This window comes from Rhinolophus hipposideros (assembly GCF_964194185.1).
Source record: "Rhinolophus hipposideros genome assembly, chromosome: 18".
NCBI lineage: Eukaryota > Metazoa > Chordata > Mammalia > Chiroptera > Rhinolophidae > Rhinolophus > Rhinolophus hipposideros.
In genome coordinates, this window is record NC_138064.1 from 23,261,422 (window position 1) to 23,286,417 (window position 24,996).

General features: G+C 32.7%; 1 protein-coding gene across 1 annotated transcript in view; it reads left to right on the forward strand.

The window, feature by feature from the left end:
* The window catches only part of AGMO (alkylglycerol monooxygenase), a 310,424-nt gene that overhangs the window by 121,439 nt on the left and 163,989 nt on the right, over nucleotides 1-24,996 (forward strand). Inside the window, exons 5-8 of the mRNA XM_081079360.1 lie at nucleotides 989-1,084; nucleotides 22,048-22,114; nucleotides 24,282-24,347; nucleotides 24,441-24,520. Coding sequence (XP_080935486.1) covers nucleotides 989-1,084; nucleotides 22,048-22,114; nucleotides 24,282-24,347; nucleotides 24,441-24,520 — 309 coding nt within the window. The remainder of the gene's footprint in view (nucleotides 1-988; nucleotides 1,085-22,047; nucleotides 22,115-24,281; nucleotides 24,348-24,440; nucleotides 24,521-24,996) is intronic.

Consider the following 24,996-nt stretch of genomic DNA (forward strand, 5'->3'; position numbering starts at 1 on the left):
AGAAACAAAAACTAAAAGAGTTTATGTAAATGTCCCATTTCTAATGCATAATCATTACTAAACATTGTTGGAATAATATTTGACCTAATTGAGAACAAAACCTTTAAAATAATTTAGAAACAAAATTGTGATATTCAGAAGAATGTTTTTAAAATAGAATTTTGGAAAGGTTAACTTTACCAAAACACAAAATATGAAGTGAAAGTCAGATTCTTTTTATTCCTATTTGGTTGTTTAGCTTTTCATTTAATAAGATGTTTTCTTAAAACATGAAACCACTCTGGGGGATCAAAGTCATTAGGAGAACACAGCAGACCGTGCTTATTAGTTGATTCTAACCAGTTCTGCAGTTTTAGCATAAGTTGTTTTTTTTAAGGCAGAGACATTTCCGTCTGTTAGGAAATATCGACCTTTAAAATTTGTTTCCGCTATGGCACCATATCATAGCCCCTTTCTTGCTAATTTTGAAAAAAATGGAGGAGATAGTTTGCCTTCAATAAACTACATAGAAACAAATTTAAAAGGCATAATGTATTCTCTCCTGATTTGAAATCATTTTCTTTTATTATAATTTTATTACAAAGAATGTCACGTTATAATAGAGTTTGGGAGCTGTTGAAGTATAAAGGCACATGATCCTACATTTCTTATGCTTAAAGAAAGTAAGTATTTGTGTGTGTGTAGAAAATCTCTTTAAGTATAGGAAACACATCCAACCTTTACAAGATTAAAGAAGTAACACCTCACCTATGATATTTTAACTAGACAACATTAAATAAATAGAAGTCCAGGAGACAGCTTCAATATGTTTGCGACGTTATTACTATGTGGAAATTAATGTTGCAAAGTCAAATAAGAAATAAGATAAATTTCCTAACGAATAAGGTGTATCTGCTAAAGTATATACTCATATATTGAATCATTAGTAATAGTATATGTTATGTTGAGAAATCATATGTGCAATTCTAAAAATCTTTTGGTCTTTCAGATATTCTATTCTCCCCTGGCCCTCTTCATACCACCTTCAGTATATGCTGTTCATCTTCAGTTCAATCTTCTCTACCAATTTTGGATCCACACAGAGGTAAATATTTTTTTTCCTTTTTTTTTTAAGTTTTATACCTAAATAGTTAGCCTGAAGCAATGTCCTGGAAATCCACTAGCAGCTGATTTATTGTGTAAGAAAATCTTTGTCTGCCTTCTTTAAGGAGAAACATCTGTTCATTTTTATTCCTTTTTACTGAATATATATTGCAAAGTTTATAAGAAGCAATGAGGCCAGTTGGTCTCAATTAAATAAAACCATTTTTTGAACTATTAAGTACCAAAACATTTTAATACTTTATTCAATACAATATCTTCCTGTATTACAGTTTATTAAGCATTGTTTGCCAAAAGATATTGAAATTAATTTAAATATAAAGATATAAATTTATATTTATAAATTTTATGTTTATAAATATATGTAATATTTATATATGATACAAATATTATTTATAATAATAATTTATTTTATAATGTAATTTATACTTTATTATTATATAGTGATAAATATTTAATTATGTATATAAATAGATAAAATATTTATACATCATATAAGTGAAGTTCTTGAAAACTCCTTGAAAAAAGTTTAATGCTTAAAGAAATTAAAAAAATATTTTTAATTGGAAATCTTGCTTCAATTTTGGATTTTTATTTAAAATGTGTTCAATATATTGTTAGGTTTCTTTTCCTCCCCAGAAAAGAGAACAAATATAATTTCTTGGGTCTTCTGTTGTATCTCAAATGGTCAGACTTGAATGTTTACAGAAAGATCATTAAGCAACTGATTGGTTTATGAACTATTGTACTGATCTGGTTGTTAAGTACCAAAAAATCACAGACCCAGAAAAATTCTTACTTATACACATGAGAACTCTGTCAAGCATTTGGTATTTATTGGAAGCCTTTTGAAGTTCTATAGGAAGCACGCTGACAGGTGTTGCAACTGGTTGAACAATACCGCAGATCACAGCTGCACTAGATACCAAAGCTTGATGCAGCAAAGTGCATTGTTTCATTAATCTGCAGTATTTCATGCTACTGACTTACTTGGAAAAAAGAAGCTGTTACCATGACTTTGGGCCTATGTGGCGTTATTTGAAGACCTGTTACGAAATAGCATTGCATTTCATGGTTGTTGACATACATCAAACAGTCAATACTACAACCATCTGAAAGAGTTGTTGAGGCCAATTCTGACTCTAGAGGTCAAAGACCAAATTTGTTTAAATCAGTGGAGGGAAGCTTTCTGATGATTTACATGGAAGGGTTAAAGGAGAATTACATTTTTATAGCAGCTCTGCTTCAGGTCATGCCATGTGTTGGGTCAGGTATTAGTCTGCATAAAGAACAACGGTGTATAAGTAACTTCTGCCTTTTCCTGTGTCACTGGGACATTCATGAGCCAGGGTTTGAGTTCCATCTCAAGAAATAAAGGGAGAATGGAGGAAAGGCAATGGTGAGACTTTTCTTTTAAGCTCACACCTTCCAGGGAGCTTCATTCCAACTCAAAGCAATGTATTAGAACTTTTCTCTTATGTTATCCATCATACAGTTGTTTCACTTCTGCTGACCACCATAAAACCAGTTCTCACTCTGAGGGGAATCTGGCCTTAAGGAGGTACTGATGTTATAAAAGTGAAGAAGAGTTCACACCCTTCAATCTATCAAGTTAAGAGAAGAGGAATAAAGAACAAAAAAACTATCAGCATGTTTTTTTTAACAGAATGAAAAGTTGTATATAAGAGAAAATAGGTCACAAAATAAACTGGAGTTTGTAATGAAATTTTTTTGCTTACTTTTGAGTTACTTTGATGAAAAAACAACAGCATCTGCTCCCTTCCTCTTTTTAGGAAGTTACAAAAGATTCTGCTTGAAACTATGCTATGTTGCTTAATTTTTATGATTACATTTTTGTATATTGTTTCTTCATCGGAAATGTCTGCAGCACATAGTTATACTCTTTTCTTGTGAGTATACTGAAGACAATTGGAAAGTTTTTTATTTAATGCACATTTTAAATTTAATAACTGTGGAATGTTACAATTATTTTTGAGATATTAGATGATAGATGAGTTTTAGCTGATTTACACAGTACAGTAGTAATAGTAACATTATCTATTATCTTTGATTTATCTTAAATTTATTATCATTGTTTGTGTACCTATCAGATGATGCTTGGGCAACAGAATGCAAGAGTGAAATAATTCTTTGGTGTTGAAGATTTGCAATTTATGATTCAATAATTTTGATAGTGTTAAACTAAAGCCCCTAAATGGAATGTTACGAAGTTATAAACATAACAAGCAATCTCATTAAGTACTAACTTAGATAGATCTCCAAATAAGTAAAGGTACATAACAGGATACAATGTATGCTAATATTTATATTTAAAAAGGAAAAACAACTATATGCTCATATATGCGTAAAATTGCTTCTAGAAGTTCACAGGGTAGCCAAATGTTTTTTCTGTGGAAGGATATTTGGGATGACTGGGAGATAAGGCTTCGAATGGAATATTAACATCAGTTTTACTCATTTTGATGTGGGTAAAGAGCTATCTTTTTGTAGTAGTAGTTCCCTAATAATTAATGTTGTTTAGAAGCATTTTATGTAGTTATTGGATACTAAGATATTTGCTTTAATGAACTGTCAGTTGAAGCTCTCATCTATGTTTTTACTGGGTTGTTTGCCTAACCGATTTGTTGGAATTTTTTAGAGATTCTGGATATAATGTTTATCAGATGTGTGTATTTTAAATATATCCCTCCAGTTTGTAACATGCCTTTTCATTTTCTGCCTGGTGACTTTTGATGAAAAAAAATTGAAGTTTTACTTATCTTTTTTTTTTTTTCTTTATGGCTGGTTTTGCTTTGTTTTTTGTGTTTTCTCTAAGACATCTTTGACTATCAGAAACTCTGAAAGAAATTATCCGAAATAATTCTTTTGGAAGCTGAGTTTTAACTTTACCTTAGAGACTGTGACATGCTTGATTAAACTTATGTATGTGGTATTTGGTAGAGGTCAAGATTCATTATTTCTTTGCACATACCCACTCACTCCAGCACTGTTTATAGTGCAGACTTTCTCTTATCCATTGGATTACCTTGATGCTTTTGTAGAAAAGAAATTTACCATATATGGTTGGATCTAATTTTAGACTACTATTCTCCTACACTGATTTTTTTGTTTCCTCTTATATAAATCCACCACTTTACTGATTACTATAGCTTTATAGGAAGGATAGCTTGTATAATTTGTAAAATAATTTGTTATTAAAATTCTCTAAAACGTTTCTTGTGCACAATTTTGTAGCCTTTGATTTAGACAGTTCTATTTCTTTCTTCTCTGCTTTTATATCATGTATTTCTTTTTCTTACCTTATTGAATAGAGTTCACAGAGAGTATATTTTAAATTAAATTTGGGAAAAAAATAAAACCTGGAAAGCATTTTCTTAATCATTATTTTTATATCATTCTTTATCTCCTCTCTTGGAACTCCAAATGCATGTTTATTAGACTACTTAATATTGCCTTACAGATCACGAATGCTCTGTATTTTTTTAAATTTAACTTTCATATTTAGATGGTATAATTTCTATTAATTTGTTTTCAAGTTCATTTACCCTTTCAGCAGCTCTCACTAATCTGCTAGTGAACTTATTCATTGGATTTCTAGCATAAGATGTTAGACTTTAAGTTCTAGAATTGTCATTTCCTTATTTATGAATAGTTTTCATTTCTTTGTTGTGATTGACTGTTTGTCACTCATTGTGACTATCTTTTGATCTAAGTCTTAATGATAATAATTATTTTAAAATTCTTGTCTGCTAATTCTAACATTTAAGTTATGTGCGGGTCTAACTCAGTTGACATCTTTTTGCTTGATTTGGACCACATTTTTCTTCTGTATATGTCTAGTAAATTTTTAAAACATTTTTGTTATTATTAACCAATGTTTATGGCAGTTTATTGTAGAGACTCTAGATTCTGTTGTAGTCCTGTGACCATTCCTTACTTTTACTATAAGAGGCAGTGAAATAACTGACTAAACATCCTTTGTTTTTGGAGGCTTTGATTTACACTTTGTTAGGAGATGTATCATTTATTACTGTCTTTAGTCTTGGGGCATCTTCCTTATCATTGATGGTCTTTACCCATAGGGCAAGGCTTATTACAAAGCCAATTTCATTTGGTAAGATTTGAACTCTAAATTATCTTGTCAGCAACAGGCAGCAATCAAAATCTCTGCCTTTGTTTCTTCATAAGTAAAAAAAGGATAATAAAAATTCATAGCTTTGTTGTGAGGACTAAATAAAAATTCATGTTCCAATTTATTGATTAGAATGCTTGGCATATAGAAAATTCTAAAAGAAGATGTTTTCAGTACTATTATTGTTATCATTAGGTATTTCTGCAATCTAAGTACCTGTTTTATTGTATGTCAGTTACTAATCATTCCTAGCCATCATTTATGATTATTTATGTGTATTTTATGACATAATTTTAATGTAATCCATATTTTAGTACAAATTATTAATGTGAATAAATACAGTTGGATTTCAGACTTTAAGAAATAATTAATGCACAAATTTACTTTAGAAAAAAACGTATCCTTAAATATAATAATTTGGGATTCTGATCAGAAAGTACATTGCTCAGGTTTTTTTTTACTATAATCTCTCTTTTTAAAATTCAGTAACTAATCAATGTACAAAATTATGACATTTTCCAATTTCACTACACCTTTTAAAATATTTCAATTATTTTATCTTACAGACATTCATTGAATGTCTATTGCATTCTTAGTGTTGTATGTAATAACAAGGATAAAAAAGGACTAAAGACTGGAATAATGAGATACAATATTCTGGATGAAGGAAAACCAGTTGAGTTTGAAACATATTTAAAAAAAAGAAGTGTAGCAGATTAAACCATTACAATCATTCCAGGCCAGGAATTCTCAGTTAGTGATAGTAGTTATTGCTCTGATATGTCTCAAGGAAAATTTAACAAGATGACATTTCTGTTTATTTATTTCCTTTTATATGTCATATACTTCTTCAACACTCATTTTTCAGGAAATATTTTAAGCATTAACAAATATTATCTCACTAAGTCTTCACAACAACTTGATGGAATAGGTAATACTATTTCCTCCACATAAATAAACTAAGTAAGTTGCCCTGGATCATATTATTAGTAAATGTCAAAGCCGGGCTTTGTAACAAGTAGTCAGGCTCCTATTCCTTTCTCTTATCCGCTACATTATAAAGCTTCCCTATAGATGGGTCATTTCTGATCATTATCTTATAATAAAATAGCCACTATATGTTAAGCATCCAGTGCATGCCAAGCAAAAAAAAAAAAAAAAATTAATTCCCATAAAATAATTTGATTCACTAAAGGCCAATTAAACTTTTACGGGTTGTAAAGAATGAATATAAATTCAAGTAACTTTAGTTAATGGGACTTTATTTTAAGAGTACATGTAGAAATACATGCAACAGGAAACCATTCCAGAAATTTTATAGACAATTTTAGAAAACTGGAATTTTTATATTCACCAACTCTGTGACAAACACCATCCCTTTTAAAGCTAAGAATATTGAGATTCTACAGTTAATATAAGGTAACACAGCTGGCTTTAGAGCTTATGTTTTGGCCATTGCTCAGCCATCACATTTCCTCTTCAAACAATATATTTATTCATTTGTGCCTCAATCTACATGGCGGAAGCCAACAGGGTTCATAAAGAACCTATTTGGTACAGTGAAAACACTAAGACTGTGGGTTAGTTAACACAGAACTCAGTTGTAATCTTGCCTGTACCAAATTACTGTGTTACTTTTACACACATTTATTTGTTCCTCTGTAATTCAGTCTATTCTCAGAGGCTAGTCCCACTGGAAACCTTTTGGTGGTGTACTATTGCTTGCTGAGTAGTATAAATTGTTTGCATTTCACGTTTCTTATGCACTGCCTTCCAAATAGATCGGCTGATACACATCCCGTTACTTTCCATTCTTTGCAATTAATTCATACTAGACTTTTTTCATTTCCCATAAACAATTGGTATGTAATCATATAGTTTCTCTCCTTTTTGTATTTTCTACACATTGCTGTTTTATATATTTTTCATGGCCCAACTCAAATTCCCTTTTCTCCATATAGTGTTTCCTATTTCTATTAAGAGCAAACACCTATATAGCTTAGACCATGTGTCACTCCCTATGCTAAATTGTAACTATGCAGAGATTAAATAACTTGCCTAATGTTGTTGCAGCTAGTTGATAGTAAATCCATGATTCAAAGCCTGGTAAATCTTTCTTTTTTCCTACTGTGAATGTGATATCATTGATTTTACATCTCTTAGAGATGTTTCTGTTGTTTCAGACTGTCCCAATATATGCCTGTTTTTCTGACATAATCGTCAATAGCACACTTTTTCACTCTCTTAACAATATTCATTATTCACTTTAGTTTTCCTCTTAGGAGGCTAAACTGCTCTTTATTGCTTTTATCCTTTTCATTTCTATTGCCTCACCTTAATTTATGCCCCCATCATTGATTGTTAGTCAACATACATGGTTACAATAGAATTCTATTTGTTTTCTATTCCTACAAACTCTTCTCTCTGCTATATATTTGTATACAACAACTGTGATGATCGTTTTAGAACCCAGGTCATATCAGGGCACTCCCAACATGTGAACACACATCAACAACTGGGATTTTTAAATGGCTTTCTATTGACTACAGGATAAAATCAAACACCTTAAGTTCATGGGTGGATTTCAAGGCCCTTAGGAATGTAATCCTTGCTTATATTCTTATCCCATTAGCCAATCCAGTTAAAGTACACTGATTTTTGCTCCCTAAGCCACCAAATATTTATTCACTCTCTGTAGTTGTACATACTCTCTCTGTGATGCTCTTTTTCTAAATATTCTTTGTGATGTGAATCAAATGCCACTTCCTCTGGAATGTCTTTCTTTCATCTTCTAGGTAGAGTTAAATGCACATTTCTTTGCCTCTGTATTTATTTGTACATCCATATTGGCAGTTAATAATTAAGAGCCTGAGCTCTGTTGGGGGACATAAATTAAATTATTTATTATTGAAAGCTTTCAATTAATGGTGGTGAAATTTCTTGTACCACTGTTTTATATTTGCTGCTTAATTTTGTTTCTTCCATTATTCTCCGAGTTCCTTAATAGGAAAAAATGTCCTTCATCTATTATGTGAATATATATTTGTGTGTATATGTACATATATATGAACTTCAGTAAATACAAATAACTGTTTGAATAATTATAATTAACTAGTATTGATAATTATAGTGTTAAATATTAATAAATATATCATGTTATATGTGTGTATATTAATATTTGTATCTGGAATATACTTACGAGGTTGGAAAATTAAATTCGCGAACTCACCCTAGAAAAAGTGCTACATATCTCATTGCTGCATATCTCTATGGTCACCTTTAAAGTACTCCCCTTGGGAAGCTACGCACCAATGCCAGTGCCTAGTCCACCCTTCGTAGCAATTTTGGAGCTCTTTTTCTGGATGGCCATCAGAACTGTTGTCTTATTACCCTTGCCCTGAATGTCATCAAAATGCCTTCCTTTCAATATTTCCTTTATCTTCAAGTAAAGAAAGAAGTCATCAGGGGCCAGATTAGGTGAGTAGGGAGGGTGTTCAATACAGTTATTTGTTTATTGGCTAAAAATTCCCTCAGAGACAGTGCCATGTGAGCTGGTGCATTGTCGTGATGCAAGAGCCATGGATTGTTAACAAAAAGTTCAGGTCATCTAACTTTTTCACATAGTCTTTTCAGCACTTCCAAATAGTAAACTTGGTTAACTGTCTGTTTAGTTGGTACAAATTCATAATGAATCATCCCTCTGATATTTAAAAAGGTTAGCAACATCATTGCAACAAGTTCACAAACTTGTCTGCCCTCGTATGCCATGTCTTTCCTAATAGAGTGTAGATTTTGGACAATTATGATTATGCACCTTTTGGAATTTGAAGGAATTTGGGGGAAGAAGTAGTTATATTTCCAAATATATATATTGTTTTTCCTTTGGAACAGTAGCTAGAATCCAACAGATTCTTGAAGGACGTTCTGACTCTCAAAATGTTAGTAAGAAGAGGTGCCAATTTAGGTCAGAAAACTGGAATAGCCTCTTTGTCTGGCACAGAGTATGTGGTCAAGAAAAGTTTTATGAGTATATGAACATTTGTTCTTCAATCGCTTCTTAAAGTCAATGTCCAGATCAAATCTTAGTATCACTTTGACTCCTTAATCTTTAGTTCAAATCCTATACATGTTCTCTCTATAAATGATCCTTTGTTCTATTCTACAGTTGTCTTTTAAAATAAATCATCACATCCTGCTTATTCATGTATAAAATTTTGTTGTGTTTTTCCAAATCCATTAGATACCTAGATATCTTTGAGGTTCATATGTAATCATAAAACTTGAGCCCCTACTCTGTGCCAAAGAGGCTGTTCGTTCTAACCTGAATTGACACTTCTTTTTCCTAATATTTTGAGGTTCACAACGTCATTCAAGAATCTGTTGGATTCTAGTGACTCTCTCAAAAGAAAAAAAAAAAAAAAAAACTTCACAGAGTTTTATTGAGCTTCCTGAAGCTTATCAGTATACTGTCTAAAAATTCACTGATCATCATTGTAAAATATTTGCTGTGAAAAGACTAGATTTTGAGGATTTCATACACAAAGAATAAGATGGAATCTACTTATCAGAATTGGAGAGATGGGCATTTCAGGAACAAGGGAATAGTAAGATATAATGGCTAAGATTATAGGGAAACCTAAACTTTGTTAGAGGTTTGTACATAGTGTGTTCCCAGAACCTAAAAGGGTACCTTCGTAATGGAAGCTCAATGAATGTTTATTGAATTAATGGTATAAATATTTAGTAAAGTTATTTAAACTCTAACTTTGCTTTCTAATCTGTTAAGTAAAGGTAATCATATACACTACTCCATAAGTGTTATGAGGATTAACGAAATAGCATATATTTATCATATAATCTAGAAAATAATATGCTTTCAGCAAATGGGAGTTATTTTTGAAAAGCCAAAACACTACATGTTGGAATTGATACATAAATTCAGAGCTAGACTACAAGCAAGTATAACTGTGTGGGTCACATGCACGCATCAGAATTATCTGGGTACTTACTCAAGATATAGAAGGATGGTCCCCTCCTAAGAACAACAGAATCTAAATCTCTGATGAGTGAGCGTAAGAATCTGCATTTTGAACAAGCACTCCCAGAGGTTAGATTGAACATCAATGTGATCAAATTGGAACACCATGAATGTGGGAGCTGACAGTAAACTTATTGAAGAAAAGGACATGTTTTATTCATCTTTGTTTTCCCATTGTCTGAACAGGGATAACCATCAGCAAATATATTTCTGATTAATGAATGAATTGATTGGGTTAACCAGATTCTTTATAATATATATGTGTGTGGTAGAGAAGCAAAAGAAACAAGGCATACTCATAAAAAGAACTTAGATCAGAGAGGACTGGATTGTGGTCCTCCGAAATTCATGTTTTAAAGTCCTCATACCCAATGTAATGATATTTGAAGATGGGGCCTTTGGGAGGTAATCAGGTTTTGAGAGTGGAGCCCTCATAATGGGATTTGTGACTTTATAAGAAGAGGCATGAGAGAGAGGATAGAGCAAGAAGGCAACCCTCACCAAACACTGAATCTGCTGGCACCTTCATTTTGGACTTCTTTGTCTCCATCACTGTGACAATATGTGTTCATTGTTTAAGCCACTCAACCTGTTGTATTTAGTTCTAACATTCCAAACTGACTAAGACATGTTTTACTGATAGAAGAAAAAAAAAATCCACAGCGGACAAGGGGAGGAAATACACTTTAGCTTGTCTTTAGAAGGAGAATATACAAATGAAATCAGGGTAAATGATCTTAAGAAATTAACAGATACTTGTAGCTTCTAATTTACTGATTGAGAATTCATTCTATGATATTTGACTTTCAAAGATTAGTATATGCAAATATTTTTAATGGGTGACGATCAGGAGATCTGACATATGCAACTGTAAGCTCTGAAATGCAGATTTATACATTTTATTTCTGAAAGCATCTAATGCATAGACAGTACCCAGGTACCTGGTCAGTAATGCATTGATATTTGTTGAGTAATGAATATAGGAACCACACCTGCAATTGGCAATACAATCGTATGGCAGTCACAGTGTACCGAGTTTTAGAATGGGTAGAATGTTTGAAGTCTGCATTGTACGACTGCCTGGATTGGATTTTTGAACAAGAACTACTTAACCTCTCAGTTTATCAGTTACCTTCTTTTTACATAATGTCACTACTACTAATGATAATGTGGCTGATTTTATCACTGAGTGTCTGAACTGGTAAATATAAAATGGTGTTACAGAGAATGAAGTTTTATATGGTCATGCTTATGAATGTTTTCTATGTTTCCTTCTGTCAATTTCATAGACATTATTTAAAAACAGTTACTTGGAACCCATCTCCCTTTGAAGGAATGCAATTAGCAGCTACTTGCATTCATTTTTCCAAGGAAAAGTCAAAAGTCTTATCCAAAATATAAGCTGAGACAAATTAAAAAATTCTAACTGGTCCAGATCTTCTCCTCTTATTTGAAGCATAATGCAATCATAAGTGACAAGAATCAGCCTTCAAGATAATTTATTATAAACACAGTCCTTTAAAACTGTTGTTTATTGTATAAATATAGGCCAGTCTCATTCTTCTTAAAACTAAGCTTTTGACTCTTTAACCTTGGGGTATGGATTCATCAGAAATTTACTCCCTATGAAGCTCTTTATGATCCCAACAGTCCTGATTCCTCCAAATTGTTTTATTTCCAAACTATAAATATTGTTTTTTGTTTTTTTTTTTCTCAACTTAGTGTGGAAATTCAGCTATCTCCATGTTACATGCTTACTGAAGTAGAAAACTGCCTAATCAGATAGGAAAACATTTGGCTGTGAATAAATCAGCATTTGTTCAGGATTTAAAGTGTGAAGTTAGGCAGACAAGCACATATCCTAAGAGCTCTGCTTTCTCTTGCTTCCCTGTAGACAAATCATAGACTAATGTGGCTGCCACTGCCATCTGTCTAAATACTTGAGTGCGTTGCCTTTAATTAACACAGCAGAACTAGTGGGAGATGTAAAGATTTTATTTTTAGATTTCATCACCAGATGCTCTACAATATGAAGTTATCCATAAATGTTCACATTGATTAAGATTTTAATAAGGAAAGCAGTGAATGTTTAAAGGTCAACTAATTCAGAACAAGAAGTAAAATTGTTTTAACATGTTAATTTATAATGTTCATGGATTTTACCATTTCCTAAAAGTTTAAATGAGGAATTGCTATAGATTTTCTTGAGAGTGAAAACCACATTTCTATACATATTCAAACAATAAAATCTGACATTATCACTTGTTCTACCTTTAAGTTAAGAAATAAATAAATTACCTGCTACTAAATTGTAATTCCCATTGTTTCACTCTGTGATCTTTCAAAAGATTTTAACATAGTACTTTGCATAAAATATGCACTCAATAAATACCTATTGACAAAATGAAATTCACATAAGGTTATTTTGCTTTTCATATGGTCAGTTGAAGACATATATGAACAAAGGTAAATTCTCAACAGCATTCTCCAGAAGCAAAAAAATCAATGGGATTATTTCCAAAGCTGTACGATGGAGAACTAAATAAAAGATATAGCTTTACTAAAGAAAAATTTCAGCTTGTGACCTGGAAAATGAACTCAATCTGCTTTCTTTTAGATAATTCTTGTGCCAATTATAAATTTAAATTAATTATAAATTCAAACATCGGTACTGTGCAATATAGTAATTGAAAAGAAAAAAATGCATGATTTTCTCAATGCTGCCTAAATAACACAAAATAATTTTAAAAGATAACTTATTTGTAAAACCTTTATCTCAAATAGTTTCATCTTTCCCTTGAAAAGTCCATGGGACTGTGATTAATCTTCCTGACGGAAGTGCCTTGTATCACTTTATTTCTTTTTATTTCTAAAACCTTGTAAGGTTCATAGAAATTTTTGCAGAATGAATGAACTGGCTGACAAAAGATTCCTTGCTCTGCTGATTATGCAAGTAGCTTTTAATCAGAAACATCGATGAGAATTTATAAATACAAGTTTTAATGATTTGAAACAGATTATTTTCAATGCTAATAGAGAACACTTATCGGTTATTAGTAGGTTGGTACTTAAAATAATTGTTGATTGGCATTTGAGTATGTATTTAATATTTAATAAATGTGATAAACATATTAATAAAGATAAATATATTGGTATACCTTAATAGCTTTGTCCTTCAAGTTTTCTATCTGTAAATACTGGAATATACTATTGAAAAGTCATAGAAATATTTATAATCCACTTACATTTCAAAAAGATATGAGTGGTCCTGTAGATAATTATAAAGATCTTTCCAAATAAAAGAGTCTCCAAAATGTTTATATGCAAATGCTCATAGATAGATAGATAGATAGATAGATAGATAGATAGATAGATAGATAGATAGATAATAGATAGATATAAAAGAAAAGAAAGAAAGAAAGAAAGAAAGAAAGAAAGAAAGAAAGAAAGAAAGAAAGAAAGAAAGAAAGAAAGAAAGAAAGAAAGAAAGAAGAGGCAGAAGGAAAGAAGGAAAGAAGGAAGGAAGGAAAGAAGGAAAGAAGGAAGAGTGAGGGGAGGAGGGTGGTAGGAAGGAAGGAGGAAAGAAAATTTGGCCAGGAAAAAGATGACTAATCATGGTAAAACTATTGATCCATTTAATTTTAGTTTGGGTTTGCACCCAATCTTGCTAGTAATTTACCAGGAAAGTTTTGCCATTTTAAAACTCTTCTTCAAGAATATCTTTCTCAGTTAAATGTAGGATAGCAATGATTTTTATATCAGATGATAAATGTGTTAGGAGCTGGCTTAATATTTCCCTTAAATACCGACTGCAGTGAAACACAGAGGCCCACCGTGGTATGGGTCCCTCTGGAACATCAATCATGCATGATGCTGTAAAGAAAAGTCTTGACTAGTTAGAGTCAATGTCATCGCTATGACTTGAGCTCATCTGCATGCAGGCATTTTCCTACTATAGAGATTTTATTTCACCTCACCCCCAACCCAGTCACTCCTTAGCATTTATCATATTTTTAGCACATTCATTTTTATAATGAGGATTCAGTAAAACATATGCTTCTTAGGACATGTTTTCCCTATTATGATTTTTTCCTCTCAGACAGGCAACATGAATATTTGTAAGCATTTCTTATTTGGAAAGGACACTGTAATTAACTATAGATACATGCTTTCTTTCTGAAGAGTAAGTGGTTATAAATATTCCTATGGTCTTTCAATAATATATTCCAGTATTTTTACTACCCATTTGCAGATTAAAAAACAAAAACAAAAAACAAACAAACAAAAGAACCCTGAAAGGTAGAAATATAATGCACTGTTCCCAATATTATTCTAAAATTTAACAAAGTAATAGAATAGAGGCTTTAAAAAAAAAAAGATTTAGAAAGTCTCTTCTCCAGCCTCAGTAGTCATAGTAAATGAGAAAAGACAATTTCCAAGCAATTCAGACAAACAAAATGATTTTGTCTCCAATAAACTGAATATTTTTGTTAAAAGTAAGTTTTGTCCTCAAAATTAACTATTGGTTAGTCATATCTATACTCTTAACTGAATGACACAAATCTACCCAGTCAATGTTTTTCAATCACAAGAATCAGAGAAAGTAATTAAGAAAAGTGAAGAATTAAATATGTTAATTTAATGAGAAATAATTTCAGACAGGACATTAATTTAGAATATTTATTTTGTGGCTTAATAGAAATAGACTCCAAGTGATTTTTCAATTTATTATTTTATTTCATTAAATTTATTGGGGTGACAATAATTAGTAAAACTACATAGGTTTCAAGTGTACATTTCTGTAATACATTGTCTACATATCACATTGTATGCTCACTACCCAGAGTCAGTTATTTTTCCGTCCATATATTTGACCCTCTTTACCCTCTTCTACTACCCTCTTCCCCACTTACTCTCTGGTAAGCACTAAACTGTTGTCTGTGTCTTGTTTTTGTTTCTTTGCTTGTTTATTTTATTCATTTGTTGTTTTTAGTTTTATATTCCACACAAGAGTGAAGTCATATGATTTTTGACATTTTCTGTCCCACTTATTTTGCTTAGCATAATAATCTGAAGATTCATCCATGTTGTTGCAAATGGCAGTATTTCATATTTTCTTATGTCAGAGTAGTATTCCATTGTGTATGTATACCACATCTTCTTTATCCAATCATCTACCGAAGGACACTTGATTGTTTCCATGTCTTGGCCACCGTAAATAATGCTGCAATGAATATTGGGTTACATATATCTTTATGGATAAATGTTTTCAGATTTTTGGGGTAGATACCCAGAAGAAGGTTTGCTGGGTCATATGGTAATTCTATTCTTAATTTTTTTGAGGAATCTCCATACTGTTTTTCATAAAGGCTGTACCAATTTACATTCCCACCAGCAGCGTATGAGGATTCCTTTTTCTCCACAGCCTCTCCAACACTTGTTTTGTTTTGTGGATGATAGCCATTCTGACAGGTGTGAAGTGGTATCTCATTGTGGTTTCAATTTACATTTCCCTAATAGCTAGTGAAGTTGAGCGTTTTTTCATATACTTGTTGGCCTTTGTATATGTTCTTGGGAGAAGTGTTTGTGTAAATCCTCTACCCATGTTTTAACTGGATTGCTTGTGTTTTTTGTCTTTCAATTGTAGGAGTTCTTTTGTATTTTGGATATTAGCCCCTTAATGGAAACATTGTTTGTTAATATTTTCTCCCACTAGGTTGGTTGCCTCTTGGTTTTGTTGATAGTTTCTTTTGTTATGCAAAAGTTTTTTAGTTTGATATAGTCCCATTCATTTATATTAGCTTTTACTTCCCTTGCCTTTGAGGTCAAATTCATAAAATTCTCTTTCAACACAAGGTCCGTAAGTTTAATACCTATGTTTTCTTCTATGCACTTTATTGTTTCAGGTCTTATATTCCTGAAAGATTTTTTAATTTCAAAGGGAAAGATATATAGAGATGTGTTTTTCAGGTAATATAGGGTAGTCAAGAAACTCCTCGGAACTATATTATAGCAAGAATTAACTGCAATCAGTTCATAGTAGGCATTTAATTATTCAGTTTACCACATGTACTTAATTTGTCAATTTCCAGAGCAAAATTATTATAAGTTATAGCCTAAATACAATGGAAGTTTCAATAATCATTTAGCTCTCTAAGTCACTCAACTCACTCTAGTGTGACTATAAAGCAAGGGGGGAGGGATCATAAGAACTCCCAAAAGAAATTTCAAAATCACGTGGTGATATGGAAACTGTGTTTTTCATCTCTGTCTCCTTTCATTGAAACTGAAGTCCACACAAACCTGTACTGATAGAACATAAAAATAATTCAAGAAATTCACCTGCCAATGATAAACAGGATTCAACTATCCCATCATCTAGTCTCTGTGATTTTTGTTTGTTTTGGGGTGGTTGTTTTTTGTGGGGTTTTTTTTCAGCTCATTCATTTTAGCTATTTATTTTAATTTTCCAATTTACTGGATCAAAGATCATGTTTGGACTTGCTTTCCTGGCTTTAAATTCAAAGAGCACTTCAGACACAGGTTTAGCCTGTAGCTTTCACAGTGACCCCCCAACCCGACTCATTTTTTAATACACTCCTCCCTTCGACTCCAAATTGAAAGACAGGAATTACACTTCTCTCCTCAACTGCAACAGACTGAAGCACTACAAAAAATTCATACTCATGAAGCGGAGTTTCTCATCCTCAGAACCATTGATATTTTGTACCGGAAAATTCTTATTTGGGGAGACTGTCCTGTGCATTGTAGAATATCCAGCTGCAATAAAACCTACTACTCACTAGATTCCAGTAGCACTTCCTCCAGTTGTAGAGGCAAAAGTGTTTCCAGACATTGCCAAATGTCCCCTGGAGCACACTCACCCTTATTTGGGAAGCACTACTATTAAGGCATAAGGATGGGTAGGGGGCAGTGACCTGCATGTATCTATCTGTGTAATCTTACTGAGCAGTTACTATATGCAAGCAGTGTTATATGTACTGTGAAAAACCAGGAATGGTGAGAAACAATCTCTCTCGCCATGGAATTTGCAACATAGTATGGGGAATAAACACAGATAAATAAGACATGGAACATCATGGCATAAAAATGAATGATGTCTCAATGTGTATTCAAAGAAAGGAAAACAAAATTTCCATTGGGAAAATCAAGAAGAGTATTTGGAAAATGTAGGTAGGTCTGAAAGGAACAGCAGGATTCCATCAGTTCAAGGAGGGGAGGTTAAGGTCTTTAAGGCAGGAAAAAAAGGGACATTGGAAATCAGTCTGGAGGTAGAGTGTACCACTTTGAATGTCAAATGTTTTGGACTTTATTGAGTTCATTGTAAGGAGCCTTTTGTTTGAGTTCATTTTATTTTTGATGAGGGGAAATGACTTAATAAGAAGATGGACAGGCCGATGGACCCCATTCTCTTGCTTTTAGATGTAACTCTTCTTCCCACCCCCACCATACATTGTGGAGGAAGAAATGAGGAGTTTGTGACCAGTACAGCAAAGAATCCAGAGCATTTCTGCTGGACGAAGTTTAATCAATAGAATGCATGGATCTTATTATTATAAAATTATTACTATTAATTATTTATAATAATTATTATTATACAAGTATAAAACAGCCTAAGTAGTGCTCTTTTTGAAAACAATGATTTGAAGAAATAGGCAGAAAAAAAATGTTACTGTTTTTGAAGTTTGGGTGAGAATTTAGCACTTAAGTTTTAATAATATGGAAATTAAAAACATTAAAAAAAGAAACAAAGGAAATGATCTGAAGTTCTCTGTTTAGGATATTGGTTCTTAACCTTTGAGGTTCTTAACCTTATATATCGCTTTGCATATACAAGGAAAAAGATAGTTTCCCCCTAGAAAAATCCCCATAGGCACACAGTCTTAAATTTTGGCATGATACTTCAGGGTGTTCTTGACCTTATGAAGCCCATCCATGGCCTTTCCAGGCATCCATAGTCCTCAGGTTATAAAACCCTGACAGAAAACTATAGGATACAAGACATCACTTCATAAATTATATGAACATCTAACCACTATTCTGCACACCTGAAACTAATATACAATAATATTGAATGTCAACTGTAATTGAAAACTAAAAAAATAATAAAAAAAAAGACTTATACCATAGTTTTGGAGACCTAAGAAGCACCAAATGTGCCTAAAATACCATGAGGGGAAGTTTAGGAGCTTAAATCCCTGAGCTCTTTATAAATGCCTGGATTCATTTTAATGGAAATGTAATCAAAAAGTATTTAGTTATCAATTCCCATTAAAGTTCTAAAAGATTAAATTCCTTTTATTGGATTGAAAAAAAATTCCTGATAGAAAAATAGATTCCTGAGCTTACACTAAGAAGACTTCAGGGTTTCCTCCCAAGCTGTTTAAACTTGGACTATTAATTTAATTTCTCTGAGTTTCAGTTTTATGCTTTTTTTTTTAAATAATAGAGCATTGAACTGTATTATTTTTAAGCCCTCTATATGTTCTAAAATATCATAATTTAAATTAACTTATTTAAATCCAAAAAAAGACAAATAATAAAATGAGAATAGCTGCAATTATTTCCACAGTAACATATTTTCGGAAGGGATTCAAAGCTAGATGTGGTTGAATTGCTAAGTGACTGAATTTGCAAAAGTGGGTGATAATTGAGTTGTTATGCTCAACTCTTATTAATTATTAATGACTTCTCCTTGACTTTGAATCAGAAGGGTTTTCTACAAGCGAGATTCTGATTGGGCTGTCGGAATGATGAATCATCACCCACACTGAGGTGGTCTTCTCCAGCTCCAAGGTACTCATAGGCACTACCAGGAAATTTAACTGTGGTTGCCTGTGTTGTACTTGGCTTCTAATTTTTTTTTTTTTTTAAAAGGAACTTTCAGAATTGATATGACCATGCTTCAGCCTGCAGGAGCAAAAGATTTTCTTTGAGGAAAAGAGTTTGACATTAAAAAAATAATATACTCAGCCAAGACTCCAATCATCTGAATTTGCACTCACCATTTGTGTGGCTTTAAATCTGGATGCACACTTGCCAGGACCAAGAATCAGAAATGCATCTGGGGAGCAGAACCCAGCCAGTGTAGTGTCCTCCACCCCCTTTTGTTGTCTGTTTTTGTAACATATGTCAGGCACCAAAGAGGCAAACAAGTATAAAATGGTTTTGTCCTTTCCCATCTGGTTCACTGCCAGAGAAACAAAGCCCAACCAAAGCATCAGATTTCAATGTTCTGACTACTGAGAAACCCCACTTTCTTGTTCTCTATCCATCACCATTCTTCTCAACAAATATTTTTCCACCAAGAACAAAGCAATGTAGTCTAATAAAATACAGGGATATTTCTACTTACCCTCATCCCAATTCCTGGTGATTAATACTATGTTTATGGTATAACACCTTATTTCATAGGAATATAGTCTGATATTAGGGCTGTATTTACAATATTTTGAGCTCCTGAAATTAAAACAAAAAGAGGTAGTACTTCGTGTATAAATGAGTTTGGTTCTACAAATTAATCAAGAAGTCTTTGGTTTGAAATTCATAATACATTTCTCATGGAAATAACTTTAGAAACGGTAATGGAACTCCAGGTTAGGAGAGCCTCAGAGTGAGAGAGAAAGAGAGAGAGGAAGAGAAGGCGGGGGTTGGGGGGAGAGAGAAGTGCACTTGTTATGCACAGTACATAACATTACACATCCTTTGCATGCAAACACTTTTGTCAGTTCCATAACGGAAACCAAAACTCTCATAGAAGCTGGTCAGGGAAGCAGGACGGGAAGCAAAGACTGTTTCTTTCAGGTGTGTTAACAGTGAGTCTAATAAGGAGATGGTGGCACCTGCCCCATGGAGGGATGCAGCATTGTTATGTGGCAATACTGCCACAGTTTCTGCTTCAGGAATGTACAGCACCCCACAAGCTGAAGATGGTGTGGCTATTGTGGCTCTTCACATTTGCGGAGCACTTGTAAATAGGATGTTTTAATGTTAGAGATTGCCAAAAAATGATTAAACCCTGTTATATAAAAAGTTGCAATCTGGAAGTATGTTTAGAACATTAGGAATTTATTAATATTTTCAACTGGCTAACTGAGCACTACTGTATATTAGTAGAGTAACAATTTAAAAAAAAAATTATCTTAAAAATATTCAAGTATTCAGAAGAGTAGAAAAAATAATGGAATGAATTTACTATATCTCTAGCACTTCCATTCAAAAATCATTACAGTTTTGATTAATTTGCATCAGCTATCCTTTTCTTTTTCTTTTACATTGCCAAATATTTTGTAATAAGACCTAGATCTTTTTCAGTTTTACATCTCTGAAAATCAGTTATATTTTCTTACACAATGACAACGCCGTTGTAACTCCCAATAAAAAGAGTACTTTTTGTCATGTAATACTCTTTGTAATCAATTTCTCACATTGCTAAGAAAATGTCTCTTATGTTTGTTTTGTTCAAGTAAGTATATATAAGATTCTCATACTACATTGGTTGTTATATATCATAAATATCTTTTCATCTTAATCAGTCCCATCTCACTGACTTTTCCCCCCTTATCATTGACTTGTTACTAAACTCATGTGAGTGTCATGATTGTCAATGGCTGAGTTTTTTTCTGTCAAGCATTATTTAACTTCTTCCTTTATTCCTCATACATCCTCTATATGGAAATTAAGACTAGAGGTGAGGAACTTCTTAAAATATCATAACAATGTATTGAACTGGTCATTGGTAGGATCTAATAAATCTGTTTAGATAGCGATTAAAGAAAAGTCAAATATTCTGTTATCTGCCATGGTCAACGGAAGAAAGAATCAAGTAATGAAGATTAATAGGGTTCCCACATTACCCAATATTAATTATATAACATACCACCTGTCTTACACATGGGCTACTGTGCTTGTATATGACACCTACTTGATTCCTATACTCCTTAGAACTTCCACACTCTGGAATAGGAGAATCTTAGTGAGAAATGCTGAAAGAATGTTATAGAGTTATAGACCAGATTTTGAAGAATCTATAATTGTGAAAAAGGCCTCATTATATGTACATTTGACTTTGATTTGTGTCTCTAGAATGCACTGGTATATGGTGCATATGGTTGGAGACCAGTTAGGATTCTATCTGAATAAGCATGATCATCCTAATGCAATAAATAACAGCCACCATACTAAGTTGTTGATATCTGGCTGATTATTGGGTAAAACCAAACCCAGAAAATGTGACAATATTGCATTTTTCCTCCTCTATTTATGCTCTGCTAACCTAAATCATCAAAGGCATAGTTAAAAGGTGGAAAATAAAATGAGTGAAGTATGCCTGGGCAATAGTACCATTTTACAGCACCATTTTGCATCCTCAGAATATTACTATGTAGAGATTGTTATTATTTCCATTTTAAAGATGACAAAATGGAGTTATCAAAGCTTAAGTTATTTTCTCAAGATTACATATTAATAAATGGAGGGTCCAGGAACCAAACTGAGGTAGTCTAGCTTTTAACCTCCCAGTACCCTCTCATAATAGAGTTATGAGCTTATTTTTGTCTTTATATGAACACCAGGTGATAGAGAAACTTTTTCCTACTCTGATGCCAACCCTGACACATGAAATGTCTCTAAAGCCATATGCAGTTTTAATGTATGTAGATTACTCACATTACATATACATATACATTTGATAATACCTGTGTGTGTAAATAAGTATTCATTTTGTTTTAAACAGGTCGTTGATAATCTTGGTCCCTTGGAGCTGATTCTGAACACACCCAGCCATCATAGAGTTCATCATGGTAAAGAAATTTGATTTCTTCTTTCTTTTTTCATTTATTTAAAAATGATATTATTATTTTGCATCATTTCATCACAATTGCCCAATAGAGACGGCACCCACTGTACAAATAGGCGCTGTTTCTTTCTTTGAATCAGGATAAGCTTTATGTCCAAAGCAAGAACTGGCAACAACAAAACAACAACATTTTATATTTGTCTTTTGGATTTTCTGTTTTGCCTAAATCTCAACTGTGGCAGAAAAATGACTTAAACAGCTGAGTTAGATACACATTTTATATCTTAAAGGCCATTCCTTGACCTGATGCTGATGGTCATTCCTATCCAGAACCAGAGAGTGCCTGGTCTCGAAAACTGTTGGGATTTGAGGAAGGCCTGATAAACATGACTTCACTTTCCTGCCTAAAATCTGTGAACAAACCCTACATAGGCTGCCTTTGTCTGACATAAGGAAAATTCCATATGGCTAGTGCCTAAGATTTAAAGACACTAGCTTAGGTTTAAGAAATAACAGAAATGTTTACATTTGTGGACCAAAAGACCTGGACAAAAATGTGCATATCAGCATTATTTGTAATAGGAAAAAAAAAAGAGAGATGATTCACATGTTAATCTGCAGTAAAACAGATAAAGTACAAAATATTCACGTATGTATCCCAATGACAATGCCCGAACTATTAAGGCATGCGATGGCTTATATAAATCCCACAATGTTGAGAAAAGGAAGCTGATCATAAAAGAATAAACACTATTGTTCTGTTTTGTATTAGCTTCCAAAAATCAGGCAGCACTGCAGCCCTGCAGCCTGTCTCCCCAAGGGCACAGGTCCCTTTTCCCATGGCAAGGAGCAGAGCAGAAGCATGAGCTCCCCAGGAAGAGGAGAGGACGGGGTCAGGCTGCACATGTTCAGTTTCCTCTTCCAAATTCAGCAGTCATTCCCCGACCCCGAGGGAATCATTAGTGAAGTGGTAGAGAGGCCAAGAATGTTATACTCTTGGGGTTCCCTCCATATAAAAGGAAATGTAAGGAGTGGAGAAGAACAAGTCCACATGGAGGAAGAAATAGTTGCTAGTTTCCCGTTTGACTTCACAGCACCTTCCCACATATATTGCTTTATATCAGGGTTTCTCAGTCCTATTGACATTTTAATGTTACTTTCAAAAAGACCAGACAGTTCTTTGTTTGGGGTAGGGGAACTATCTTGTGTATTATAGGGTGTTGGTCTCTACATATTAGATGCCAGTAATATCCTCTCCCAGTTGTGACTGAGGACATTGTCTCCCACTATTCAACTGCAAGCCATTGTTTCCCTCATGAATGACCATGGGCTGTGCCTCTGTGTAGCCAGTCCCACTCTACTTTTGCACTGCAGGAGATGGTTCTTGTGTCTTCACTGTCAAATGTACATTTGCATGTAGGGAAGGTGTGTATGGAAATGAGGACACATGAAGACAGCTGAGTTTGTTGGAGTAGTGATTTGGTGGGTTAATATTCTTTATCCTTTGATTTACAATCATTGTATACAATTGTGTCTTTTACTATTATTGAAGAAACTATGCCCAGCTAATTAAATTTAAATTATAATTCGAATACTTGGGAACAGAACAAATATCATGTAAGTTAATAAAAAAACTAGGTTAATCTGATTTTCACTTATGTATTTTATTATTTAAAAAAAAATACTACTGTCTCACTCTAAGTAGAAAATTTTCTTCCTGGAAAAGATGCAGAGAAAAAGGGTAGACATAATAACTCACTTAAAAATTAGAAAAGAAAACAAAAAACAAATACAAACTACATATATTATTTTCTAGTGTCATTTTTCTATACCATTTAAATTTTAATTATTGCTTTTTAATAGTCCTAAAAATAGAATTATTTAAAATTATCCCAGGTTAAAAAAAAATGAAAAATTGTGAGCACACTTTTTTTTATGTGAAACAATTCTTAATATATATAGTTTTAGGAAATATGCCCTTTTTAGTAAAATTAACTGAAAAAATAAAATTAAAACTCACTTTACTAGCAAATAAAGGCTAGTGTTGTCAATGAAAAGACATTCTTAGGAAATCATTCTGTTAACTAAGTCTTAATTTTGTGAATGGGTGCTAAAATACAAGACAAGATCTTCTAAAAAGCATAACTTCATTCTTTACTTTTTTTTTATAGGAAGAAACCGTTATTGCATAGACAAAAATTATGGCGGCACCCTTATTATATGGGATAGAATTTTTGGTAAGTAAAAAGTTCCAGAATTTAGAAAATAATAATACTTAGCTCTTAATTCACAGAAAGTCAAAGATCATATCCTTAATGTTTATCTTCCAGGGACATTTGAGGCAGAGAATGAAAAAGTTATATATGGTTTGACGCATCCCATTAATACATTTGAGCCATTCAAGGTGCAGGTAATGTACTTGGTTTTATTCTTTCTGAATTGATTACATGCTATTATAAACTCATATTTGAAAGGAAAATCAGTTTTTTGAAAGCTGGTAGTATATTACACTACCCTGAAAAAAAATGTAACTGTAAAAGAGTTTGAAAGTATCTCTGACACTCAAAGACTTGAGTCAAATTAGGCAAAATACATTTGAAAAACAATTTATAAGAATTTTTAAATATGTCTACTACCTAGAATAAAAAAAAACAGTGGCTCTTTAATAAACATATTCTTTCTCAGAATAGACCTGAAATACATTCATGCATTCAGAAAGAGCGATAGTAAAATGTATAATTAAGGCTGATCCCACAGTAACAAAAATATTTGCTTCAAGTCTGTATGACTCTGGTTAGAAATTCAACGTGAGGCCTTTGCCGCACTCTTCTTGGACCTAAGTGTCAGGCGTTATTATGGGTTGGTTAGGTCTGCACATTACCTCAC